General features: G+C 37.8%; 1 protein-coding gene across 1 annotated transcript in view; it reads left to right on the forward strand.

The window, feature by feature from the left end:
- Nucleotides 1-1007: 1007 nt before the first annotated feature.
- COL1A2 (collagen, type I, alpha 2) overlaps nucleotides 1008-25886 on the forward strand; it is a gene marked incomplete at its 5' end in the record, with an annotated part of 39436 nt that continues 14557 nt past the window's right edge. The window contains 31 exons of the mRNA XM_010077375.1: nucleotides 1008-1018; nucleotides 1625-1642; nucleotides 2311-2346; nucleotides 3969-4052; nucleotides 5433-5489; nucleotides 7659-7703; nucleotides 7801-7854; nucleotides 8156-8209; nucleotides 8598-8651; nucleotides 9165-9218; nucleotides 9466-9519; nucleotides 11207-11251; nucleotides 11490-11543; nucleotides 11651-11695; nucleotides 14164-14217; nucleotides 15734-15832; nucleotides 15918-15962; nucleotides 16092-16190; nucleotides 16729-16782; nucleotides 16878-16985; nucleotides 17858-17911; nucleotides 18014-18112; nucleotides 18971-19024; nucleotides 19402-19500; nucleotides 20287-20340; nucleotides 20996-21049; nucleotides 21176-21229; nucleotides 21329-21382; nucleotides 22215-22259; nucleotides 24429-24527; nucleotides 25260-25367. Coding sequence (XP_010075677.1) covers nucleotides 1008-1018; nucleotides 1625-1642; nucleotides 2311-2346; nucleotides 3969-4052; nucleotides 5433-5489; nucleotides 7659-7703; nucleotides 7801-7854; nucleotides 8156-8209; nucleotides 8598-8651; nucleotides 9165-9218; nucleotides 9466-9519; nucleotides 11207-11251; nucleotides 11490-11543; nucleotides 11651-11695; nucleotides 14164-14217; nucleotides 15734-15832; nucleotides 15918-15962; nucleotides 16092-16190; nucleotides 16729-16782; nucleotides 16878-16985; nucleotides 17858-17911; nucleotides 18014-18112; nucleotides 18971-19024; nucleotides 19402-19500; nucleotides 20287-20340; nucleotides 20996-21049; nucleotides 21176-21229; nucleotides 21329-21382; nucleotides 22215-22259; nucleotides 24429-24527; nucleotides 25260-25367 — 1898 coding nt within the window. The remainder of the gene's footprint in view (nucleotides 1019-1624; nucleotides 1643-2310; nucleotides 2347-3968; nucleotides 4053-5432; nucleotides 5490-7658; nucleotides 7704-7800; nucleotides 7855-8155; nucleotides 8210-8597; nucleotides 8652-9164; nucleotides 9219-9465; nucleotides 9520-11206; nucleotides 11252-11489; nucleotides 11544-11650; nucleotides 11696-14163; nucleotides 14218-15733; nucleotides 15833-15917; nucleotides 15963-16091; nucleotides 16191-16728; nucleotides 16783-16877; nucleotides 16986-17857; nucleotides 17912-18013; nucleotides 18113-18970; nucleotides 19025-19401; nucleotides 19501-20286; nucleotides 20341-20995; nucleotides 21050-21175; nucleotides 21230-21328; nucleotides 21383-22214; nucleotides 22260-24428; nucleotides 24528-25259; nucleotides 25368-25886) is intronic.

Consider the following 25886-nt stretch of genomic DNA (forward strand, 5'->3'; position numbering starts at 1 on the left):
GGTTCGTGTGGGGATCCCGCCCGCCGTACTCACCGCCCCCGCTTTCCCCGAAATACGAGTGTAGTCCCCAGCGTCACCGTCACCTGGGGGCACGGATGGTTTTAATTTTGTGCTGAGTTAGTGGGCAGTCGGTGTTCTGCCGTGGTGTTTCAGTGCTTTATGGTGGCCAGCACTTTAGTGTTGTTACCTTTTTGCTGGACTGTGGGAATCATCAGAATTCAGTGTGACCGTACATTGCCAAAGTGACACTTTGTGGAAAAACACCCAACAACCTGTTAGTAATAGTGTCAAATTGCTGGGGTGTGATGTGAGACGTTTTTACTGTGGTAAGTTTGAGCTAAAATAGAGTTTTAATTGCTTGAAATTCAGAAAACAGATGTTTGAAAATTAGTATCTCCAAGTAATTAACAAGAGATACTTAGTAGTATATAACATACAGAGAGAAAGTTATTTGCAATTTGGTGTTTAATAGCTTCGAGCTGTTCTGCGTTGCACGCTATGACGTTTTACAGGAAATTGTGGAAATAGGTACGCTTGAGTAGAACCATTCCCCATTAAAAAATGAGATGGGGCTATTTATATTAAAAATAAATATTACTTGTACAATTTAATATCTTCACGTGTCAGCCTGTCTGGGTTTGTTCATCTGTTGCATGCACACATGTGAAAATATATATGTGCATTTTTTTCTGTGGAGATATGTTTTAAGCATATTTAGAGCAGGCTTATAGAAGATATCTGCCTTTTTACTGTATCAACCATATTACTTGTTTCAGTTTCATTAGCAAGTCTGTTTTGAAGTACATAGCAATCTCACCTGTGAGTCTTTGCAGTTTAAGATAAGATAATCACCTTAAAAGTAAGAAATTACATTAGGAAAATATTTCTTGCATTAAGAAAAATTAACAAAATCACATTTGATTTAAAAGCACTGAAATGTAAAATTTGTAAAATAACTGAATCCACACTCTAATTATCTCCTTTTTTTCTCTCCATTCTTTTTGCAGATGTGAGTGAGGTCAGTACAATTATTTTTTATCTAATACGTAACACTCAACTTCTATTAACAGGCTAGACTTCTTTTTCATGGCAGTTATTACTTACTAATGTCGATTCCCAAGATGATAATGGAAAGATACCAATTAAATCCTGAAGGGACTGCCTGGAAATGTATCCACCCCAATTTCTCAAGTGGGACGGACTTTTTAAGAGACTGCCTTCATAGGTGACCATGAGGACAAAGTAACGGAGCAGTGGTGTTTGGACTTTATACCTGGCAGTTTGGATTGGAGATGACTGTACTTTAAAGCCAGTCTTCTAATTAAATTTCATTGCACAGAAGGATTATGAAAGAACTCAGGTGTGACTTCTTTTATGCCAGTGTTGTAGGCTGTAATAGATATAAAATTGTCAGTCTTCAACAAAATGTTCTAATGTATCTTTGCTGTATAATAAACTACTAGCCTTCATAGTAATTTAAAACCATAGGACATACTTAAATATACTGTACTGAGAAAAATTATAGTTATGTAAGAAGATGACTCCAAGTTTGTACATTATTTTCTTTTAAAATATTGGGAGAAATGGTATCTTTTTAAAAATTATCTTCTTTGGTTTTTTCCAGGCACCTGCAGGGCGGAAGGTAAGCATTTTTGTTTTTCTTGTGTGGAAATGGAGATAATATCAGATATTCTTAGACAGATTAATATTTTGTTGAATATTAGATGAAAGGAAAACTGACTACATTCATTATTTCCAGTGTTCCCGGAGAATAGCAGTAGCACTGAGATGAGTATGATGTAAAAGGAGGGAACAATGGGTGCAACATCTTAACACCAGGGTAAATTCAAATACTGGATTTAAGCTGCTTTACCCCAGAGCAGAACTAAGCCTACAAAGAACTAAAGGGTATCAAAGTAGCATTCTTGTTCAACCAGAGTTTCTTTGGAAAGATTTACATGGATTGAATAGTACAGCAATATCCATACAGGTCTAAAAGGCTAAATAGATTCTATTTTAGTTCTAAAAGTCACTGTTAAATTAGGGCCAGTTATTCATTACAGACTAAAGCCAACTTCGCAAGTACTTCTGTGGACTGTGCAGTGATAGTTTGACGTAGTAATGACAGTGACTAATCTATTTCCAGTAGCTTATTGTGGAAAAATAATATGTAGAAAATAGTATCAGACCTGTATGTGCAGTCTTCTTTCTCTTTTTCATGTACACTAATTCTTTTTAATGTATCTTTTTCCCTGTATTGTCCTGGAAAATTTCTGTTTTTTCTCATTATGTTTTGTTTTCTCCTGGCAGGGCCCTAGAGGAGACAAAGGGCCACAGGGAGAAAGGGTAAGGAATTAGATTGGCGTTCATTTGTTTGTGATCTTTGAACAACAGTTTGGAAGACCAGAAGGAAAAAATAAGTTCAGGCGTTGATGTGAGATTAAATGAATGTAGCTGTAGAAGCTTGCATGTACAATTTCATTAAAAAGAAACCAAGTTATCTATGTACCACGTTCTGCCCGGGCAATACCTCACCAACCTAGTTATGGTCATTGTGCCTAAGCAGATGCAGTTGAATTCAGATGGTAGCCTAGCACTCCAAATGAGGGTTTGAAAAAGTTTTTTCCAACTGCCCTCAGTGGAAACAGTGCATGAAAATGCAGGAGGGAAAGTTGACAAGTAAAGATGTAGTCTTTGAACAACATGACATATGGATAAGCTCTCTATATCAAACTCGAATAGACAAAGCTAGCTTTGAGGACCATTCATAATCTGTGCCTGCAAAGATGGCTTGAAAAAGCTGTCTTCTTGGCAGCTAGTCATTTGTCGTCTACCTTCTATTAGTCAAAGTGGATATTGTACTGTTAAAAGCTACTGTAAAAGTAACCATAAAAATAAGGACAGTTGAATAATTTAATGTTCATTCATATTGCTGATATCTGCTTTTCTGATTTGCTTCTGCATCCTTGCTGCTTTTTCTGAAATTCACATCCTTATCTGGGCAATGTGTAGTTATCATGTCTATTTTTGTATCTTCTGAAAATAAAAATGCCATAGTACTGATAGGTAGCTCTTGAAGATTTCTTAGATCATAATATGCTCAGAAACATAATGGGAACTATTAGGAAGAGTATATCTGTATGATCAACTGGATATTTGCTTTAGACTACCACTAACTACATTAGTTTGATTAAATGACATACATGCTTTGTCCTGAAGGGAGCAAGCCTAATCCTGCTCTTTTAGAAATCCGTAAGACTGTTATTATGGATTTCATCATTTTGAACTAGGTCCAAAATACAGACCGAATGAAATACCTCATCTCAATTGCCACAGTGGCAAAACTTGACCAGCTTTGTGCATTGAAGATGAAAGAATATAAGGGCAAATGTTGCTGGATTGAACACATGTAATTTCAAGCTGTTGTAAAAGAGGTTCTGACACTGGTGGCAGAGTGACAGTATCAAAAATCTGTAGAACAGCATTGCTTTATTTTAATTGAATTTGTAATTATACCAGAAAATAGTCTAGACTTATTAAAAACTGGCCTTCGACTTAGTTCATACCAGTAGGGCTGACCTCTGACAGTCCTCAGTTGGTCAAATTTTAGGCTCTCACTAACAGAATCTCACAGGCTGTGTGGGTCACTTGGGGCTCACAGGTCCAAAGTTTAGTCACTTAAAATGAAACTTCCCAGTTTGGAGATCATGTTTTGGTAGCATAGATCCAATATTGCCCTCACAAAAGTTCTCAAATATGAAACTACAGTAAATATCTGATACGAGGTATGACAACGCAATGTAAATTCAGGCTATGCTTATTTTCTAAAGTTAGCCGTTTATTGAAACTGCATATGTACCATGGCTATAGTATGTGCCATAGGTGCCTGGTTGTTAATGAATTTGTCTCTTCAGTGTTTTCTTTAGCTACTTGTAATGTTCACTTTATAATCCGCTTTTTGACTCTAGGGTCCACCAGGTCCACCAGGCAGAGATGGTGAAGATGGTCTACCAGGTCCTCCAGGTCCCCCTGGTCCTCCAGGTCTTGGCGGAGTAAGACATCTAAACTTTCTATTACTGAAACTGCTAATCTGTGCTTTGTGACCAAGACTAAATGCAGATCTGCCAGAAAACACTGATGTTGCATTGGAGCATTCTCTTGTGATTTGCAAGAAATTGATGGTCCCAGTTCCAATGAAACTCTGCTTGGGATGTATATTTTCCATGGCAAATTTGGATTCTGTATTCAACAGGGACTTAGAGACAGGAGCAAGTCAACCCTGTTAATTAGCATTAAATTTATACAGGCATGATGTCTATTGATTAGGAATCAGCTAAATGAAACCTGTGCTGTTAAGCAGATGGGGAAAAGAAACGACACTTTGCAGTTAGGTTCAAGAGACAGTAATTGTATTGGAATAAGCTGAAGAAGGCTACCCTTAAGCTAAAAGTCCATACTTAAAAGTCCTTTAGAATTTTAGAATATCTTCCTTTAGAATTTTTTCATTTCTATCTGTATTGATGCTGCAGAATGTAAGTGAACTGTGTCACATACACACTTTCTGCAGAAGTGTCCATTATGTATTCTCTGCAGAATGCTGGCTTTAACTCTTTGCTTGACATTAGGTTGCACAGGGAGCATGAAGACATAGACGGTGTCACATTGATCAAGTTTAGTAAATTCTCCTGCATGCAGGAATACTCTTTTGCCTTCAATCTGACTACCAATAATTCATTTTCCTGTTAGCAAACCCCAAACTGCTTTCATTAATTTATATTATTTTGATACGCTACTAAAACAAAAAAAGCAAGAAAAAGATTTTTTTATTGTGTTGTTTAGAACTTTTTTCCATTTTAGTGAAGAGGGGAAACATATTCTACAAAGCTAGATGCATATTTGCCTACAAGACTTACTTGATCATACAAGATCAAAAATCCAGTGCGGTGTTTCTGAGGCTGCATGCTCCTCAGATCTTTTTGAAGCTGAAGGGCCCAGCTCATCTGATAGTCAGTCAGGGCTGGTACATGAATTGTGCTCAGACAATGTGGTGAAAAAACATGCATAACTTCCCTCATTGGAAATTAGGCAGAACGATTTCCAGAGTTTCCAGAAACTTTCCAATTTTAAATGACCACTGAGTTTACATTCTTAATTTTCAGTTCACACTATTGCAATGCCTCTTTGTCACTACTGCGTAGATATTTGAAGCCATTGTGTGCAAGGGCCTTCCTAGTAAAATCAAGTCTTTCTGGAAACAAGTGACTAGAAATGTATTTATAATAGGGCCATGTTTACTGAGTTTTATGTATGCTGCTTCAACATACCTTATAGCAAGTATAGCAAGTCAGATGACAGATGTAGAATGATGATTATCAATACTTCTTAAAGTAAAATTTTTAGTATTTTAATTTTAAACTTTCTATCACCTACAGAACTTTGCTGCTCAGTACGATCCATCCAAAGCAGCTGATTTTGGCCCAGGACCTATGGTAGGTATTAGTGTTTTGATCATATATTCAGTCAGACTGTAAACTGCTCCTTCAGTGTAGGACAATGCGAAGTGTTTGAAATATAGTCTTAGGACTTGAAATATGGTCTTGGGACTGTATTTCACTTGAATATAGCATTGCTGAGTCTTATGCTTTAATTCTGTTTGTTGACCACACTTTTATGGATTAGTGAATCTCATAATCTGATGTCAGATAAGACATCTGCTTTTATATACTATTGCTTTACCCATATTGAGACAGAAGATTGTGTTTTTGAGATAGATTTTAAAGCTGCTCTCTAAAGCAGACATAAGTCTAGAAAGTAACTCAGTATATCAGCTCCAGTTGATGACCTTTTTTATCCTATGTCTGAACAACCCTTTTGGTATCCTTGGATTGCACAGGTTTGGTTGGAAATTGGCCACCGCATTTGGTTCTCAACAACTGAATGTTAGTACATGCTACTACAAGGCAAGATTCCTGAGGAGGAATCTTTATCGGTTACTGTATACTATGTCAAAATGGACACTTAAGGAGTCTGTTGCCTCTCCACATGAATTTCTAACACTTCCTGATGTTAGCAGCTATTTTCAGTGTACATAGCAGAATATGTGTTAAATTCACCACACACGCTAGCGTCACAGACAATGCGTCTGATAGGTGAGCAGCAGGATGAAGGCTGCCCAGGATTATTCTGGGTCGAGTGCTTGTTTCCGTTTCTGAAAAGAGTGTGATATTAAATAGATTTTTGAAAAAAAATGGCATCCATTTAGGTACTAAATATAGGAAAATAGGAGTATTTTAATTAAGTTCTTCAAGTGTCTGACAATAAATCAAAAATGTAGATGAGGATTTATCTGGGATGTCACAATCTCTAAGTTCAATTTTTTGAGTCAGTTAATGACATGCAACAGCAGTAGAATCTACCTACTGTGAGGAATTTTTAAGTTTCATAAAGAAAATGTGAGAGATTGGAAAGATTGAAAAGGAGGGAAAACAATTATAGACTACAATTTGTGAAGAGATTCACAGGGTTTATGTAGCACATATGATTCAGACTGTCCAGAAACAGTTATTTTTCCCAGAATTGCTGCATATTTTTATAGCCACAAGATTGCTTTAGCTTCCATAAGTAAATGCCTGTATTTAATCCCCTTAATAAAAAGTATTTAGTCTTGCAGGAAAGGTACATAAGCCATTGAAAAGTTGGCATGTGATTTTAATCTTGTAATGAGAAAATCTAAAAGGGTTGTTCCCAGGAATGTTTTAAAACTAATCCAAAACATAATGATTTTTTGTTGAAACATCTCATAAAACATTCATTTGGACAACAGAAGCCTAAATTAAATTTCAGTTCAAAGTTGTTTGCTTGCTTAGTAAAGCTTAAGACAACTGTTAAGAAAGTGCAGTGATCTATGGAACTTTCCTTTTTAAAAGTGATTTTTGGCCCTTTTTTTCAAAATGTATGTAAATTCTAAATTCAGTCAAGGAGAGTATGTCAGTGACTTATTTTGGAGGTGAAAAGAAGATAATTTAATCTAAAACAGAAAACAAGGAAATATTTAAATAGAAGTTGATCGTTATTTGAAATAGATGAGTACACAATATGTAAAAGAGTTTTTTATTTCTTTGCAAAGTTATTTGTGAACCTCTCAGTTCATGGTAATACTGCCATTTATATACCTTTATTTTCCCTTACACATCTCTACCATTTTCATGATCTTTTTCTTCAACATCTCATCTTGAAAATCATGATAAAATTTACAGGCCCTAAAATATAATCTTTTTTAATGTGTTGTTATGACCCTAGTCTTTAAACTCTGGACTTTCATGCAGAGGAAGGGAGAGGGTACATAGAAGAATGAGCCAGTGCACTTGCTAAGAAGCCAGAATAGATTAAGAAGTCTAATCACAAGGTTCTGAGCCATAATGGTACGTTCCTAATCATCTCACTGGATTCTGTGCTGGTTCATTACCATTAGAAGATCTGTTTGCATTTGGACTGTGCAAATTAATGCAGATCTCTTAACTTACTCTAACTTGATTTGGACATTGCACACTGAAAACTGTAATGCTTACCAATATTTTGGGAATACCAGGAATTGATGTTATAGATTAATCTATATAACGGTTATTTTTTAAAAATATTTTGTAATATTTCTCCCCTAGGGTTTAATGGGACCTAGAGGCCCACCTGGAGCATCTGGACCCCCTGTAAGTACAGTCTCATATCTTCTACTGACTAATTAACACTGACATACCTGAAAATCTCAAAACAGCTTGTTCTAACAAAATCTCCTTCCTTTTCTAGGGTCCTCCTGGTTTTCAAGGCGTTCCTGGCGAGCCTGGTGAACCTGGTCAAACTGTAAGTACAGGTTTCACCTACAGACACTGTTAGCATTAGAAACAGAACACCAAAGTTGGCTTGTAATTTTTAAGCCCATTTCTCCTATCCATATGCTCATCCTTGAATGTTTGAATTGGATATTCCTGCTTGATCCTGTTACAGAAGCAGGGCTGAATGCTCAGAATCAGACTCCTTCAGGTTGGAATCGTAAAGTGCAAAGTCATTTAGGCTCCAGCTATGCCCCAACTCAAGTCAGTAACCAGGGAAAAGATTTATCTGAAGAATGATGCTTAAGCACTCTTCAATCTATTTTTAACAGGGTCCCCAGGGTCCTCGTGGTCCCCCTGGCCCTCCAGGAAAGGCTGGTGAAGACGTAAGTGGTTATTAAATGTTTCTCATCTCTTTTGAAGCTGTGATTCAACTCTAACATTAGATTATTGTTCAGCTAAGCATTCTATTTGCCATAATTTTTACATTGTTCTATAATATTGGATGGAATAAACAAATCCCTGAAATAAGTGTTTTATAGTACAAGAAATGCTGTATGTTAGGATCATACAGAAAAATGGATAACTTCAAAACCTCTCCAAATGCATTATTTAGCTTCCTGAGTACAGGAAGAGGGAAACTTGAAAGCTGACAAGCTCACTGTATTTACTGAAAAATAAAAACTTTGCAATTGTCTTTCCTTTTTTAATGGTTTATGTTGTAATTTTGTAAAATGAGTTTTCCTTCTTCATGCATTTTTACTGCATTTTTAGGGTCACCCTGGCAAACCTGGAAGACCTGGTGAGAGGGGTGTTGCTGGCCCTCAGGTATGTAGCGATCTACTGTATACAATAGAAAACAGTTCTCTTATCAATGAAACCTAACGACATTTCTGAATTGCACCGCATTAACAGTCTAGTAATATTTCCTGTATGCATTAATCGAATTTCAGTTCTTACCTTCAGAAATATCATAATTATGGGGTTTTGGGGGGTTTTTTTACCCCCTTAGTAAAGCTAGCATAGTTAGTAACAGAAGTGACATAGTGAGGAGTTACACAGGAGCAGGTGAGCAGGCACCTTGGCGTAGAAAGCTAAAACATCTGTGCTATCACATGTTAATACATGAAATTTCCGAGATTCAGAACTGGAAAATGAGGTTGATCACTGTTAGTCTTGGAACAAGTCTGGTCCTGGGAGGTTAGGGAATGGACTGTGTTCCTTACTTGAGTGGTCATGACCCAAATCTACTCAATTTTATTGAAAGACTTAGGCTTTTTTTTCTTTTTAACTGTTGTATGTAATATGAGAGACAATCATTCGCGTGCTATGTGTTTTTAGGGTGCTCGTGGTTTCCCTGGAACTCCTGGTCTGCCTGGCTTTAAGGGAATTAGGGTGAGTCCATACATACTTTTTTCCCTGAATAGTTAAGACTGACAACGCTTCAGCATACTGAAAAACTCTAAAATCCCCTCAAAGTTAAAAATATATATTCTAAGTGCATGAACCTCTTTGAAGTTTTTAATACCTCCTGATATGAAAGAGTGATTTAAAAAAAAAATCATAAGATTATATTAGGTTATCATTTTATAGCCATTTGTGGGAAAATATATGCTTAATATTATTTTTCTACTCAACATAGGGACACAATGGTCCAGATGGTCAAAAGGGACAACCTGGTACTCCTGGCACCAAGGTAAAGATGAAATCTGAAACTGTAGGATGCATTTGTAGCTCTTTCTAGTGAAAGACATATGAAGCTCCCTTCAATTAATTTTCCATGTTGTCATTAAACATTTCCTAACTGCAATAATCTAAAAGTCAGTGGATCCATGTAGGACAAATATGTGCACCTTAACATGAGAAATTATTCCTGGGGCCTTATTCAGGAACCCTCAGTCAGGTTAGACTTTTCAATGAGTAAGAGCTGCAGAATTTGTCTCCCAGTGACTGGTGATCCGGCAGCACTTAAGACTGATTTTTGCTATCTCTGCTTTTCTATGGATTATACTTGGGGTTTTGGTGGTTTTTTTAAAGCATGATAAAATGAAAATATCTCATTTTTCTATAAAATTCCGCTGTGTGAGACACATGCTCTCGTGTAAAGCTTTCTGCTAAAACTTTGGATAGCTACAATGCTCTTCTGGGTTAAGGCAATTTGATCTTCACAGTTGTTTTCCTTTTTACCTTCCTCAGACTAGTGCACATTTGAACACTTTCCTTAAAAAAAATATTTTTAAAGATGGTCTAGAAACATATTCAGCAAACTTCCCCTCTCTTAGTTTCTTCTTCTCCTGTTCCACCTCAGCACCTAATAGCAGTGTTCTTAAAAAAACTGCTGCAGAATTGAGTTGTAGGAGACTTCAATGCTGCTGACTTATTTAGAGATGTGTATTCAAGAGCTTTTAATATAACAATGAAAAGCTCAAATACTAATTTTTCTTATTGCTTTTTTTCTAAGAGCTTAGCACTACTTGCTTATGGAGTTATTAACTGTAACATAGCATTCTCCAGTATCACTGCAAGTTGTTAATCTCCAGAAAGAGTTTGGTAATGAGATAGCAAACACACAGTCTACCCAGTCTTTGGCGATTAAAAGCAGATAAAACAATTAAGTAAAGGAAAGAACAGTTGTTAGTAACAGTGCTAATCTGACTGGAAAACACAAGCATAATAAATCAAGGTCACTCTTTATATAACTGTGCTAAAGGCAGTGGTCAATGTAAAGACCTGTGCTGTTTGCAGTGTTTAAGACTGAATGCATTCAGATATATTCAGGATACCAGTGCTCTAGTGCAAATCTTGTCACTATAGACCAGCCTAGACTAACTGCAGGCTTGTTCAGAACACAATGCTAAAGGCGGAGGAGTCATGTTTTAATAACTGTCATTCATATCTCAGTTTTGTTGGTCTTAATTTAAAAATAGTTGAGGCAGATCCTTATTTTCAGCCATTTGACAGGAACTTTGTCACTTTAACCTAAGGCAAAAGAAAGCATAGTTCTGCTTCTGCTCTATCTAAAAACCAGTTGCTAATTGATCTTAATTTGTAGTTGACTATCCAGGCCCTGTCTCTTAGGTGAGTGCAACAGAGTAAATACCAGAATAAAGAAAGGGGGTAAAGAAAGATGAGATAGTTAAGTGAAGCAAGTTGCTCTGGCCCTCCTCTTCTTAGAGGATTCCACTTGGCAATGTTCCAGTATATGCAGAGACAGTTGCAGTCTGAACCCTCAGGTCTTGATGTGCTGTTATTGTATACTGTGGTACAAGTGCTACAGAAGGACAGTAGGATCCAGCAGTTGAATATCTCTCTAGATGGTGTTGTGCTGTCTGTCCAAAATGTCCTTTAAGTAATTCAAGACTGCAAACTTCCTTTTTTCCTAGGGAGAGCCTGGTGCCCCTGGTGAAAATGGTACCCCAGGACAACCTGTAAGTATTTACTGCTGCTGTGGAAAATGATAATCTGATAGAGGTGGTTCAGCCAGCATTTTTGTCATCAGTGACACTCCAGCAAGCTAGATGCTTTAATGTAATAGTACGTAAAAAATTAGAACAGAATTGCCTGTCTGCAACACAGTTCATATACAGACTTAGCAGAAGAAAAAAAAATCTATATATCTTTGTTCAATAAATAAGTATAAATGAGTTAATTTAATTTTTCTTTCAGGGTGCTCGTGGTCTCCCTGGTGAGAGAGGAAGAGTAGGTGCCCCTGGACCAGCTGTAAGTGGATTCCCATTTGTCTGTTATCATGACCAGCCACTTGCTGTGGCTTTCTCTCATCTTTGAATCTCTTTTCAAACTCTATTTATTGTGTTCTCTCCTCACAGGGTGCTCGTGGAAGTGATGGCAGCGCTGGCCCCACTGGACCTGCTGTAAGTTCCAGTCTTGATCTTTGACAATCTGTTTCCGTTTAGGCCTTGTTTCCCTCTCTGTTTACAGAGGATTTCTTTGGCTTCTGAGAAGTTGTTTGTGTGGACATTTTAAACACAGTTCTTTGTTTCTTATCAGACCATCACAAAAAAAATTAATAGAACATAAACCCTTTGCAGACAATATCCTGAGAGCCTGAGGATTTATATTAAACACATCTGTATCAAAGGAAACAAATATTCTCCCATTTGCACTGGTGAGTTCTCAGGGAAACACCCGATGAACAGTATCCTAATTTCCAACAGTCTAACAGAACAGCTCTCATCCCAAAACTAAAAAAGACTTTAAACCTTTTAACAGGTATATACAACACATGTGTTGCAGATTATTACAGTTATATACATTTTGAAGCTGTTATACACACTCCAGGACACATCTTTGCACCTACAATGTTGTCCTGTCTGAATAACGGGAGTTAAGCTTTTTCATTCACCTGATACCTGAGTTATGTTAGCTACTGTGAAAGGTTCAGAAAGATACAAATGTCCTGATCTGACTTGTAAACAATAACTATTCTAATAAGTTCTAATCCAATGCAAATTTGTCCCTTTAAAAAGTGTTATTGTTGCCATAGTGTACCACTGACTTCAGTAAACCTCATTCATTTCAGTGAAATAAATATGTGTACAAGGGTATACTTTCACAGCTGTAAAAAAAGTCAGGAATAGCACAGATAGTTTTTCCTTCCCACCTTCAAAATCTGAGTCAGTGATGAAGATGTACTTGTTTCTGTCAATTCTGCTAAAGTTGATTTTAATACTCCTTGTCAGTTCGAATATCTGTCATACTTTAACAGAGTAGAATGTTAGCAGAGGTACGAATTTCACTTCAGTTCACCATATGGGGTATTCAAAAAATATACATGATTGGGCATTTGAACTGCAGGGAAATAGAGACTTCACAGCAAAGATCTGATGTTATACTTTGTAGGAGAACCAAATGAGTTACCATGGGAAAAATATTCTGGAGTTGCTGACTGCAGAGGTGTTACTCTGAATGGGCAGCAGCAGAGAGCTGCATTGGGTCCAGGCTAAAGTTATTTTGCACATATGTAGGTTATGATGCTATAAACATTCTGTATAGCACTTATTAACACTCTTTTTTTTTTAAACTAAACAAGAAATACCATTATATTCCCCTTGCCACTGTGAATTTAAGACAAAAATAGTTACTGTAATGGAAATTCAGGAATTTTATATTTTCATACATATGTTACAGGGCATTTAATCTTTTTTTCTTCACTTATGCAAAACTAGTGAGAATTCCAGGTACTCAGTTTATAGCAACCACAGTAGGCTATAGAATGTCAGAAGTCAATTCCTTTTTGCTACACCAGCTGAACCATTTTATTTCCTTGTATTTTTGAGGAAGTTTTATAGGCAGTATTTATAATTTAAAGATGTTAGCTCACAAAAAAAGTAGTTATAAATCCCCAATAGCTATGAATGAGTTGGATATTTCAGTAATAATTGGAGAAAAACTATCTCTTTGTATGCATTAAAGAATTACAAAGGCTGTGAATCCATCAGCATATCTTCTTTTGTGGTGTCTGGGTACTGTATGCTAGGAAGCTTGTCCCATCACAGTTATAAATCTCACAGCTAGATACAGTAGCATCAGTAGATGGCCCTCTTCAAGCTGACATGCCATTGCCTTTGCCATAAAAACAAAAACAGTCTGAAAGGGCACGGGGACTGCACATGTTCACTGCCTCAAAATGTATGCTCTGGGTATGAATCAAGATTTTTAGTCCATTCACATGTTAGAATCAGCTGCTGCCCTCAGCTGTTGTTAAGCCCATTTCAATTTCTAGTACATTCTTACTGATTTCAATATAAGTTGTGACAAGCACTGGTTTGTAAATTGGTGCAGAGATCTTACTGACCCTCTTCCTGTGTGTGAAGAAGGACAAATGCTGTTGTCAACACAGGGCTCTTGTGTGTAACCAGTAGTCCAGAAGGACTGCTGGTGTGAAAGTGTGCACAGTTGCCCCTGCACAGTAAATGTGTTGGAAAAAAGCCACCCAACCCTTGCAGTTGCAGAGTGCAGTGCTCCCCTTCATTCATTGTGGGACTATACAGCAAGACATCTTGCTTTGCAGATGCCTGCCTCTGTCCATCCTCTGTTTATTCTTTCTCAGCTGTTTGGCCTCAAGGCAAGGTTTTACCAAGTCACTTAATTCACACTTCTTTAGCTGCACTGCAAATGTTTTTCGGCATTGACCTCACTCTCAACTGTAGTGAACCAAATCTGTCAGTTTGGAGTTGCAAAAGGCAACTGATATTCTGAGATGGTAATGGGCAAAAGTATCTAAGTAAATGTGCTTTTTTAAATCTCTTTACTTCAGCAAGCAAGATACCTCTGTTGTCACTGAATACCTTTACACAACTGCTTCCCTTTCATTTCCTAGGGCCCTATTGGTGCTGCTGGTCCTCCAGGCTTCCCAGGTGCTCCTGGTGCTAAGGTATGAACAGTTGCTTCTCTTGGTACATTTCACAGTGAAGATGAAATATAGTAACTAGTATTGCTAGGCAGCAAAAAAACACCCTCTCTGAAATGGGTGTCCATTCTTGTCAAGATCAGGATGAGAATGAATCCCTATAGTATTTGGAGAAATCGTATATAAATGCTAATTTAAAATACAGCAGTATTTCACAGCTGAAGATTGATGCTAGGCAGGTTCAGGAAGACACATAACCTCTTTTTTTTTTTTTTTACTGCTTCCTATGTGGTGCAGTTCTGTAAACCTTATAAAGGTGATCATGATAAATAAGCGAAGTAGCAGTTTATATCACTTTACAGAAGTAGTGGAGGGCCAAGAAGCTGCAGTTGAGTATCAGGTTCCATCTAGCCTAAGTTCCTGAAATTATAATTGAGAAACTTTTCCAGGTTTAGGGCAATACCATTTTGCTCTTGCAGACTGTAACTTAGGTGATTCAGTTTATTGCTCAGACCTTAGCGTTTTTACCTGGGTAGGGCTCTCATTATTTTGAATTTTACTTTGTCCAAGGAAGAACAGAGGATTTTGGGCAAGACTGTCCCATACAGTGCATTATAAAATCTCATTCACCATTTGTCAAGAAGCTTAGAGGTGCATACACTTACATGTAGTGTGATAAAGTATTTTCATCCTTAACACAAACACATAAACTCCATGTCACAATAGACAAAACTCTTATCTTGATCTTACCTTTAGAAGAAAACAGAGTATTGTTTGCTAGACCTCTTATGCAGGGAAGATGAGGAAAAATTGGGGTCCCATTCTGGTTATTTTTTGTCAAAAGGCAAGACTTTTGGAAACCGTGAAATCTTCTCTCATGCAGATGTGAGTGTGGTTGCATCATGTAATTTCAAGAGAAGACTGAGTAGACGTCCAGAGTGAACTCTTACTACTTAGAGAATTGCCGAAGAGAAGTCGTCATTATAGTCAGTTTTTTGTAGCAGACTTAGTGAATACAAGCTTCTGAAAGTAAAACCAAGAATCTTTTTTCCTGTTATTTACTCCACCATGTAGGAACACTATCCTACAGCACTCTGGTCAAGCATTGTTTTACATTTTGCATCAGTGCAAATAACAACTTAAGGTGCAAGATAATGGTCAGTTAGGTCTCATACACCATGATGCATTTCAGGCCAATGTTGGAAACACATGGCTGCAGATAGGTCTGTAACTGTAGTCCTGATTTTCTAGGTCGATCTTTAGTGTAATCTCAGTGATAATGTATCATCTTAGATACGCTGAGCATCTGTTGTTCCCATGATAGCCATCAGCTTTGATGGGGCCTAGCTAGGCTTCCTAGCTTCGGTGCCTTTAAAATCCAATAAAAGCTCTCATCTATTTGATTTCCTGGCCTCTGAAGTTGGAATATAGATACATATATATGGAATTGTCTTCTTAATGTCAGATTAATGTAGGATTGCTCCACTATTGCTCTAACACTGTGTACATTGATAAAGGGCTCTATCCTTCTCTCAAACAGGGTGAAATCGGACCAGCTGGTAATGTTGGTCCTACTGGTCCTGCTGGTCCAAGAGGAGAGATTGGACTTCCCGGTTCTAGTGGTCCCGTTGGCCCTCCAGTGAGTAACTTGTCAGACTGTATCTGTTGTCAGACAGGAGCACTTGAGACTCTGAATTAACCAGTATTGTTCTATTTCTTAATAGGGCAACCCTGGTGCTAATGGTCTTCCAGGGGCTAAAGGTGCAGCTGTAAGTACAGACTTACTCACACTTGTCTTCTCTTAAAAAAAAAAAAAAAAAATAAAAAAAAAAATCAGCTAATGCAACAGAAAAGATAACGAGCTCATTATACTGGTTTTTCCCCCCTCTGTTGGACAGGGTCTTCCTGGTGTTGCTGGTGCTCCTGGTTTGCCCGGTCCCCGTGGTATTCCTGGTCCTCCTGGCCCTGCTGGTCCTAGTGGCGCTAGAGGACTTGTTGTAAGTGACTTTGTATATTGCATGTCTTCATTTGAAAATTGGATACAGTGTCCACAGTTGTAAAAGATTTACTCTGGATATATTTTTGTATTTAATGCAGACTTTTTTCTTGCTCCACTATAATTAAACATTCATTAGTAGTTCATTTCTATGTCTTCCTGCTTGCTTCAGATACTGAGACTGAAGACTTTGCATTGCCTTTGGGTACAAGGACTTTTAAGCTCTGGCCATGTTGATGCTGTCAAGAGTGATGTAGCAGCAGTCTCATAATCAGGCCCTCAATGGGTATCCTCACTAGAGGAACCAACCCTGGATATTTCATAGTTCATTTACTGCCATTTCTACGTATCTTTAACATGTTTCTTTTTTCTGTTGAGCCAGAATACAGTTATGTTCACTGACTGTTTATCAAAACAGGAGCAGGCATGGCACTTAATGGTTAAAGAGCATTTTGATTCATGAAAATGTTGTCCAGGTAGAAGAAAGATTTTTTTGAATGATGCTTAATTCTATGATCTCTTTTTGTTTTGGACTGTAGGGTGAACCAGGCCCTGCTGGTGCCAAGGGAGAAAGTGGTAACAAGGGTGAGCCTGTAAGTATAACAACATATGAAGGTTGTTTCAAGAAATAAAGCCTGGTAGTATCTTCAACACAGCATCTAATTTCTTCTTTGTTTGCCTGAAATAGGGTGCTGCTGGACCCCCTGGCCCTCCTGGTCCTAGTGGTGAGGAAGGCAAGAGAGGTGGCCCTGGTGAACCTGGCTCTGCTGGTCCCCCGGGCCCTGCTGGTCTAAGAGTAAGTTTTCTTTTCATGTTCCAGAAGTAGAAGCAAAAAGGAAAGAGGAAATAAAGCTAGACTGAGAAAGGCAAATCAAGTAATTATCACTAATTAAATTTACATTAAAGCTGCTAAGCAAAGATCATTGGCCATTCTGAGCCTTTTGATTAGTTGGGAAAAAATCTATTTTTGCTCTGTATTAATGCTTTTACTATCTTATCCCTGAAGTAACTAGAGATTGCTTTGATTTATCCATTGTGTAACATTTAATGAATTATTTTTGATTACTCTTAAAGCTTTGTGATGGGATTTAACTGCTTAAATCAGATAATTGGCTCACGTAGTGTGAGGCAAAAGGTTTCAATTCAACATCTTCAAGGGTGCCTAGTACAGTTTTCACTGGGTGAGGAAACAACTCAGTGAATTTCAGGAGTCATGTTGCTTCATGCAGGAGCAGGAATTCACTGGAAAAGAATAAGAAATATGTCAGTACTCCCACCAGATTTTTTTCGTAGAGATAAGGATTCAGTATTGCACCTTGGGTGGGTTATACAGAGTCATGGGCAAGCCAGTAACTCTCTGCAGAGAAGCAAAGGTGAAATAGTGCCGTCCAGGTTGTGGGGTCCTAGCTGTTGGCTGGAGCCACTATTAGATTACAATGAACAGTGAAAGTGTTCTGATACAAGCAGATTAGAATTTAAAGAAATCTAAAGGAAGTGAGATATCTTTCACAGTATACATTTACACTGAGGTGTGTATGGTTGGAGCTGCACTTTCCTCAAATTCAGAAGACCTACTTGGAAAGCTGAAATTTAGCAAGCATTATTCGCTTTACAGGAACAGATTTATTTCTTTGTCTTTCTTGATTTTTTTTTTTAATTCTCTTGCAGGGTGTGCCTGGATCTCGTGGTCTTCCTGGAGCTGATGGCAGAGCTGGTGTCATGGTAAGACTTTTGTCTGGGTCACTATGTGTAAACCATCTTTTATATACAGATGTGTTTTGCTTTTTCCTACCTCTGCCTAATTTCATTTATTTATTTTGGTAGGGACCTGCTGGTAACCGTGGTGCTAGTGGTCCTGTTGGTGCTAAGGGTCCTAATGGTGATGCTGGTCGTCCTGGTGAGCCTGGTCTTATGGGTCCAAGAGTAAGTTTGAACTCTGTGGTGTAAGTTTGAACTATGCACAAAGAAAATTACTAGCAATTTAGGGACAAAATTATTCAGAACTCCAACTGCAAAAATTCAGCCTTTGCCAACCACAGTTAGGGCACTTCCACCACTCTGTTGAAAAAACATCCATGAGGAAGTGATTAAGAAGCATCAAAATGTTTACTGAAATCAGTTTCTTTTGTATGTGGTAGCATTTGATTGCCTTGCTGTGGAGCAGTGCCCCTTGTACTGAATACTGTATTGCCTTCTGATAGGGGGTTCCACTTGTGATTATTTACAGAACGTGGTCATTAAGATATCAACTGATGTACATGTGTCCTCTTTAACTAACTAAAAGAAAAGCAAACCCAACTAAAATGATGTGAGATGGCTGATCTCAATTATTTCAGTTCTATTTTGCAAATGATTCCACTGAAAACAGCCATGCACTTTCAGCAGTGCTGGCTGCAGCCAGATTATGTCCACGTCATTGTCTTTTATCCTCTTTAATCTACTGTTTCTCTTTCTACCCCACCCCATGGTGTGAATGAGTTTTCAATGCATATGTGAACTATTAGGCATCTGGAAACATTTAAGCACATTCTCTGCTAAATTAGAGCCTAAATTAGTTTCTCTGAGTGAAACAGGTGCTTACCTATACTGATTTTTCAGCTGTCCAGATTAAACTTCAGTGTGTTTTAAATGTAAACTTGATAGGACATACAGTCCTGTTTCCACAGTGTATATTGATAACTTAGTGTCTGTGTGTATATGCATGCACACAGAAAAAAAAATTTGTTTAACTGTTGGGTGACTTTGTTTCCTCCTAAAAACATGAAACCTTTCCTTTCTCAGGGTCTCCCAGGTCAGCCTGGAAGTCCAGGCCCTGCTGGCAAGGAAGGTCCTGTTGTAAGTGCCTTGCTTTTCATTCTATTCCCCCATTGCATGTGAAACAGGCATAAACTGAGATTTTAAACAGCAAAGATCTCACCACTGAGCTCTAACACAACTCAGTGTAAAACCAGCAAGATTTTACTACAATATTACGCAGAAGATCAGTGAGAAACACTCCATTCATTTCTGTGGATCTCAAATCAGTCATATGTCATGGAAGGGGAAGAAGAAATACACAGTTCTACAAAATGGAGAAAAAGGAATGCATGAGCATGCGATGTATGAACAGTGTTTAAAAGTTAAATGGCATTTGCCTCCTGTCAGTACACATTTCTCATAAATCTGAACTCTAATTAAATTACCCTAGCCATTTAATAGTATTTATTTTTTAGGGTTTCCCCGGAGCAGATGGTAGGGTTGGGCCAATTGGTCCAGCTGGTAATAGAGGTGAGCCTGGCAACATTGGATTCCCTGGACCAAAAGGTCCCACTGTAAGTACAGTACAGAAACCTTCTACTTCTATGAAAGTATTTCCAGACTAATCTGTAGATCCCCAGCTCCAGCAATCAAACACATCTCCCCGTGTCCTCCTGTACTGCTTATTGGATGGCATCTACTTACATTCAAGAGTGCTGTTTTTCATTATTTTCAGATTACCTAAATATGATTAAATTCAAAACAAATTTAATTAGTTTAGGAATATTTGGACATTGAAGTGATTAGAATAGTATGTGTTTAGATTATAATCTCTGTATGTCCATTTTATAATTTCTGTATATACACTTCATTAGAAGTTCTGTAAAGGTTGGCCACCAAGCCTAAGTTTCAGTTCAACAGTACTGTTATTTACAGAGCACCATCCAAAGCTCACTGACTTCAGTGGAAAAGCTACCAGTGATTTCAGTGGGGCTCTTGATGAGTCACACAGAGGCCACAGATAACAATAATCATCTCCTGGATTTGTGGTGTTGCTATACATACACACATATGCAGACATATATGTAGTATATTGCATAGTTTACTATGCAGAGTGGCAATGAATTATGATCTCAAAAAATAAAGGAATGGAGTTTTGAAAAAAAAAGACATTTACTTTTTAGCTATTCTTTCTAAGTGGTTCAACAAGGGAAATGGAGCTTATCTGTGTTTTAATTGGGGTTAAAGAAATATTACAATAAATCTTCTGGCAAGGAGAGTATCAGTCTCTGTTTAGCAGTTTAAACTGAATCTAATATAAAATCTTGGTTAACTTTTGTATCTTTTTCTTTCAACTTCAGGGTGAACCTGGCAAACCTGGTGAAAAAGGCAATGTTGGTCTTGCTGGCCCACGGGTATGTGGATATGTTTTCTTTACCATCCTTCACAGAGAAGAAAGTAGGTTTTCAAAACCTCTGTAATAAGATAGCATTGTCTTGTGCAAGCACGAATAGATGATGAAATAGAAAAGCACTTGGGAATACATTAATCTAACCTTATGCCAGTGGGAACTATTACTTAAGGGCTAAATGAAAACTACCTTTCTTGGGTATTAATTGGGTAATTAATTATGGGATATTAGCTTCCTATGAAGAGGAAAAAATAGCACTCCCTCTGCAAATTTTTTTAGGACATGTATGGTTTCTAATTTATCCTGTGAATTTACAGCTTTTTACTGATAGTTGAAACTTACTAATTCTTCCATTTAAGGGACCAAATAGTTGGTCTGTTGTAGGAAGAATGCTATCAGCAAGGTTCCTAAAATGTGCAATTCCAAAAGCAGTTTCCTTAAGGATGAATGTGCTGCAATAACCAAAACAATCACCAGAATTTAAAATTGTAAGCATCTTTAGTACCCTTTGACAGTGAAGCTCTTACAAGTAAATGGTTAAGTTCAAAATACACAGCCAGAGACCTTTGGTTTTGGCACAGAATCACTTTAGAGAGAGAGAGATATTATTCATAATACATCAAAACTTTGATAACAGTTTCCTAATTGAACACATTTAGGGTGCTCCTGGTCCAGAGGGGAACAACGGTGCTCAAGGTCCTCCTGGAGTCACTGTAAGTGACAGCTTCTGCACAGATTCAGTCTGTGATTTACTTTTCATTAATGGGACTTCCCATTTTAAAATCTGTCTTCCTATATTTCTCCTTCCAAGTTAATCACTTGTTTTTCATTCCATCCAGGGCAACCAAGGTGGAAAGGGTGAACAAGGTCCTGCTGGCCCACCTGGCTTCCAGGTAAGTAACAATGTGCTCTGCTCAATCTTATCCATGGTTTACAAAGCATGAAGTGCTTCTGCCTTAACTTTATTTGTACTCTTATTTTTTTACACTTAGGGTCTGCCAGGTCCCTCGGGTCCAGCTGGTGAAGCTGGTAAACCAGGAGAAAGGGTGAGTGACACATGCAGTGCTCCTCAAGTAGGGACAGGCATTGCATAAGCATTATGTTTACAATTGCACATGTGGTGAAGCAAAATCCTGTTGGATCCATTTGCCAAAAGCAATCTGTGTTACATGCAGAGTTTAATAGTTCCTTTTATGAAAACTAGCCACAAATTAAGAAGGTCCGTTGGAATTTGCAACATACTTCTTTTTTCAAAGTTTTGGTATGAAACTGAGCAAAGTCAATCCTTCACTTTTCAGGCCTTAAGCAGCAATAAAATATGCCTCGCCTCTAGAAGACAAGACAGTACATGAAAAATATTTTACTTCAAATTTCTTTTGAAGCCTTCGAGGTTCAGTCTCACCCCCTATTACTCTGATTGTATGCTTTTGCACCTCAGTTGATTTCAATGAATTTACAATGGCATAAAACTGAGGTAGCTCAGTGATAATTCATGCTTTAGGTTCTGCACAGTTAAGTATGTGATGTAATCTGCAAATTGTGCATCCTGTGTGTCATAATCACCCTTAAAGTTTATAGTTGTACCCCTCTGTGTCCCTGTAAAAGAGTCTACATTGCATGTACCTGAAAAATGAACTTGGAATTTAACTCTTTCTTCATATGAGAAATTATTATCTCATGTGTACTTTGAGATAATGTGCAGCTATATTAAAAGGGGTTATTTCTGTGTATCTAAAAGACTGGGTTTAGTCTGAAGATTTTCAATGTGCTGCTGCAATTTGAGAACCATTTCTATTTACTGCTAAGAAACAAAGCACAATTTAAGATAATAAGTTTGCTTTAGAAACAAGCTTTACCAATACATCTGCTCTCTTCCAGGGTCTTCATGGTGAATTTGGTGTCCCTGGTCCTGCTGGCCCAAGAGTGAGTAACTGATTTGAAATCTAGTACAGACTCTCTTAATAATGTCTTCAATAATAATTGTAACTGCATACATTTCTGAGTTTCGTAAGACAAATGGCTCTTATTAGTTACAGCAGACTCCCAGGAATGGAGAATTTTCTCTGCTCGTTGCATGTGTCAGGAAATATGATTATGTAGCACAATAGTTGCCAATGTCAGTAAACGTGTAGATAAGCAATATGAATATTACACAGGTAATGATATCCTAGCGAGCTGATCTAATTTTTTTTTTGTATCAGTGAACCTCACAATGAGAATGTGGATGACAAAAGACTGACCCTATGTTGTTACACTGAGGCCTGGTGCATATGAGAATTGTAATCTCCAGTGCCTGTGCACAGATATTCTTACCCTGACCAGTTCAGCCATACTATCCCTTGCTAGCCAGCTCCTACCTCCCATGTAATGTTTTTGTGAACAAATGGTGGGTTGAATCCAGAGCCTGGAATAGTGATTAAAAGATACTGCCCCCCAATTCCCTTAATTCCTGCACTGTGAATAAACATCTGTTGAGAGTTTTGTGTGGAGGCCTTCCTGCATGGCAGGGAAGTCCCATTTACACAGAGCAATGAGTAGTTTATAAGATGCCCAGTTAATTATTTGCTTTTGAAATCCCTCTGTAAAGAGGTTGATATTTAAACTACTTCTACTGCTTCCTCTTTTCTTCTGACTTCCAGACCAAGTGTATTCATGACAAATATTCCCATTCACTCCTATCAGTCATGTCAATCAGTTTAAATAACACTTTTCCTCCATATATTTAGTCTCCTGAGGCTGTATTAATAACCATGTCCTCTTAAAACTTCTGTTTTGCTTATCTATCCAAGCCAAGTTCCCTTTATCATTGTAGTAGCAGGTATCCATCTCTGCTCTCACTTGCCTTAAGCATCTTGTGCCCAGCCAGAGTGTATTTCATTCAGTATTCCAGATTAGGTCTTACTGATGCTTTGTATAACAAAATTAACAGTTCTTAAAAATACCTCGCTGCTTGTTGTAGATCACATTTGCCTTTTTCATGTCTGCATTATATTGTTGGCTATTGTTTATCACCATTCCCCTTCTGTCATTTTCACCAGGTGAGCCCCCCATTTAGAGCACAAATACTCATTTTTGGTACCTAAATAAATGGCCTGGTACTTTGCATTCCTGAATTTTGTCCCACTTCTACTGTGACAGCTAGCCAGCAGGTTATTCACTTCTTCCTGTTTAATATGCCAGCCCTTCTTCCTGTTGACAAGAGCTTCCACCTTTGTGATATCTGCATATTTCATAAGTATCTTTCATCCATTTCTGCCTCTCTGTCATTAACAAAACATATGTAAAAATAAGGAAAACGTATATTAATTGGGGAACATCACTGCAAAATAAGTTAGCTTTCTGCATCATTGGTGCATTTCAGCAGTGTGGTACCTCTCCTTGAGTCAGTTTTCTGACCATATTATAGTTCTCATTCAAATTCTCAGATTCTCCAATGTAACTAATAATATGCATTATGTCTTATCAGATTATTCACTGATGTCCAGCTTCATTATACTGGGATAATTTGAGATGCCTTTAGTAAAGCTGATATTTCTACCTTTGATAGATCTGTTGTGCATCTAAGCCCAGTTTCTGGCTACTTCTATGTTTCCAGATGACCTCTGTTTCAGAATTTATCCTTACACCTATTATAATGTATGGGTCACATTAGTAGGCTTTAGCTGTCACCCTTATTCTCCAATATTTGATGGGCATTTGCCACTGTAACAATAATTGTTTGCAAATTACTGAGGCTCTAATTTAATAAGAATCCATTATCTACCCTCAAATTAGTATCAGAAGCTCCATTTAACAATAGAATTCAAGACACTCTTACCAGAATGAGCACAGTAGCTAAAATCTGTGTTCCAACACTTTGTCAGGTGTTATCATAATGCAAGAGTTTAGTGCTTCACTTTGCTATATTTGTGTAAAAAGCTAGAGCAGATTCTTATGACCAGTTTAGTTAATATCTGCACAGTTCTAGTATAGTTCTTAATGGTTTGTTCAGCTGAAAACGCATCACATTGTCATTGCTACTAGTCAGTGCTTTAAAAGCTCTAAACTACAGAACAATTCAAGGCAAAACTCAAATCAGACTGTCTCTGGTAGGGTGAACGTGGTCTTCCTGGTGAAAGTGGTGCTGTCGGTCCTGCTGGTCCCATTGGAAGCCGTGGTCCCTCTGGCCCACCAGGCCCTGATGGTAACAAGGTATGCCTTCTCCAGCTGCCATTGCCTCGCTGTTGAATTTGTGATGAAGGCAATCGAAAACCTTCTTTCCTAAGAGCATACATGAGTACTGGTAGCAGGTAGTTACCTATACACCATAGCCACTGGATCATTTCTTCAAATGGTAAAGCTCCATCCCAGCTAATCCACAGCAATATTAAAGGTTTTTATGTTTAGCAGTATAGATGATGGGAGGGAAACTCCAGTTTTGAATCAGTGTGAATAAAGCTTGTCAGATGGGTATACTATTATTCTGTTTTAAGGTAGGGTCCGAGATTTTGGCCAAAATTCATGCTGACTTCTATTTATACCCACCTCTACTTATACACAGGAAGCTCTTGTGTCTAGTGAACAATATTTTCCCCAAAACTTTAGCACAATAATGAGCCGTCATCTAGCAAAATAACATTGACTTGATGCTAATTGAATATGGGTCTTAGTTTCAAGATTTTTGTGGGTACTATTTCCATAAAAGTTTAATTTGGAATATGGGAGGCCCTAAAACCTCAGGAGCCCACAGAATCAGAGAGAGTGTTCACATCTGGCATGTTTACTAGCTGAAAATTAAAATAAGTACAATAGTTTCAGATTAAATACTACTACTCACGCTATTTATAAACCAGCAGAACGATGGGCAAAGTAGTAATGACAAAACTTTGTTCCAAATTGTGTGAATGATTTGACCTGTCTTACATGATATGCTGTTGCTGCTAGGGTGAGCCTGGCAATGTTGGTGCTGCTGGTGGTCCTGGTCCTGCTGGCCCTGGTGGAATCCCAGGAGAGAGAGGTGCTGCTGGTATTCCAGGAGGCAAGGGTGAAAAGGTAAGGTGGACACTCCAGCCTGCTTTGTTATGGTATGCACAGGTTTGGGAGATGCTTGAATTTCATTAACTTAAAAAAACCTGCAGGTTACCCCAATGCAACTTTTATTTACTGTGAAACTACATTATCTGATGACTCATTAGTAGTCAATAAGTAGCAGATTTGTTGGTCTAATAGACTGATAGTCTTTTCTAAGGTTGTATTTTGATCTTTGCTCAGCATTTGGAATTGGTTTAAGTAGCAGTTAGTGCTTCACTGGATTAGTTAACAATGAGCTTATCTTTACTGAAGAAATACTAAAGCTGTCTTTGAGTACAGGCTTTATAGTAGGAATGGGCCTACAGATCACGAAGGACTGAGTCTCTGATCAAATCCTTGACTGCTCAGTGACTATATCATATAAGTAAATCAGTTACAAAAATTTTGTGATTATATCAGTTGTCTGTAAATCAGAAAACAATTTAGCCAGTGTAAGCCTTTATATAAAGCTGTGAAGTCTGGTTGCAAGTCCTGTTGCTA

This window comes from Pterocles gutturalis, unplaced genomic scaffold, assembly GCF_000699245.1.
Source record: "Pterocles gutturalis isolate BGI_N339 unplaced genomic scaffold, ASM69924v1 scaffold41188, whole genome shotgun sequence".
Taxonomy (NCBI): domain Eukaryota; kingdom Metazoa; phylum Chordata; class Aves; order Pterocliformes; family Pteroclidae; genus Pterocles; species Pterocles gutturalis.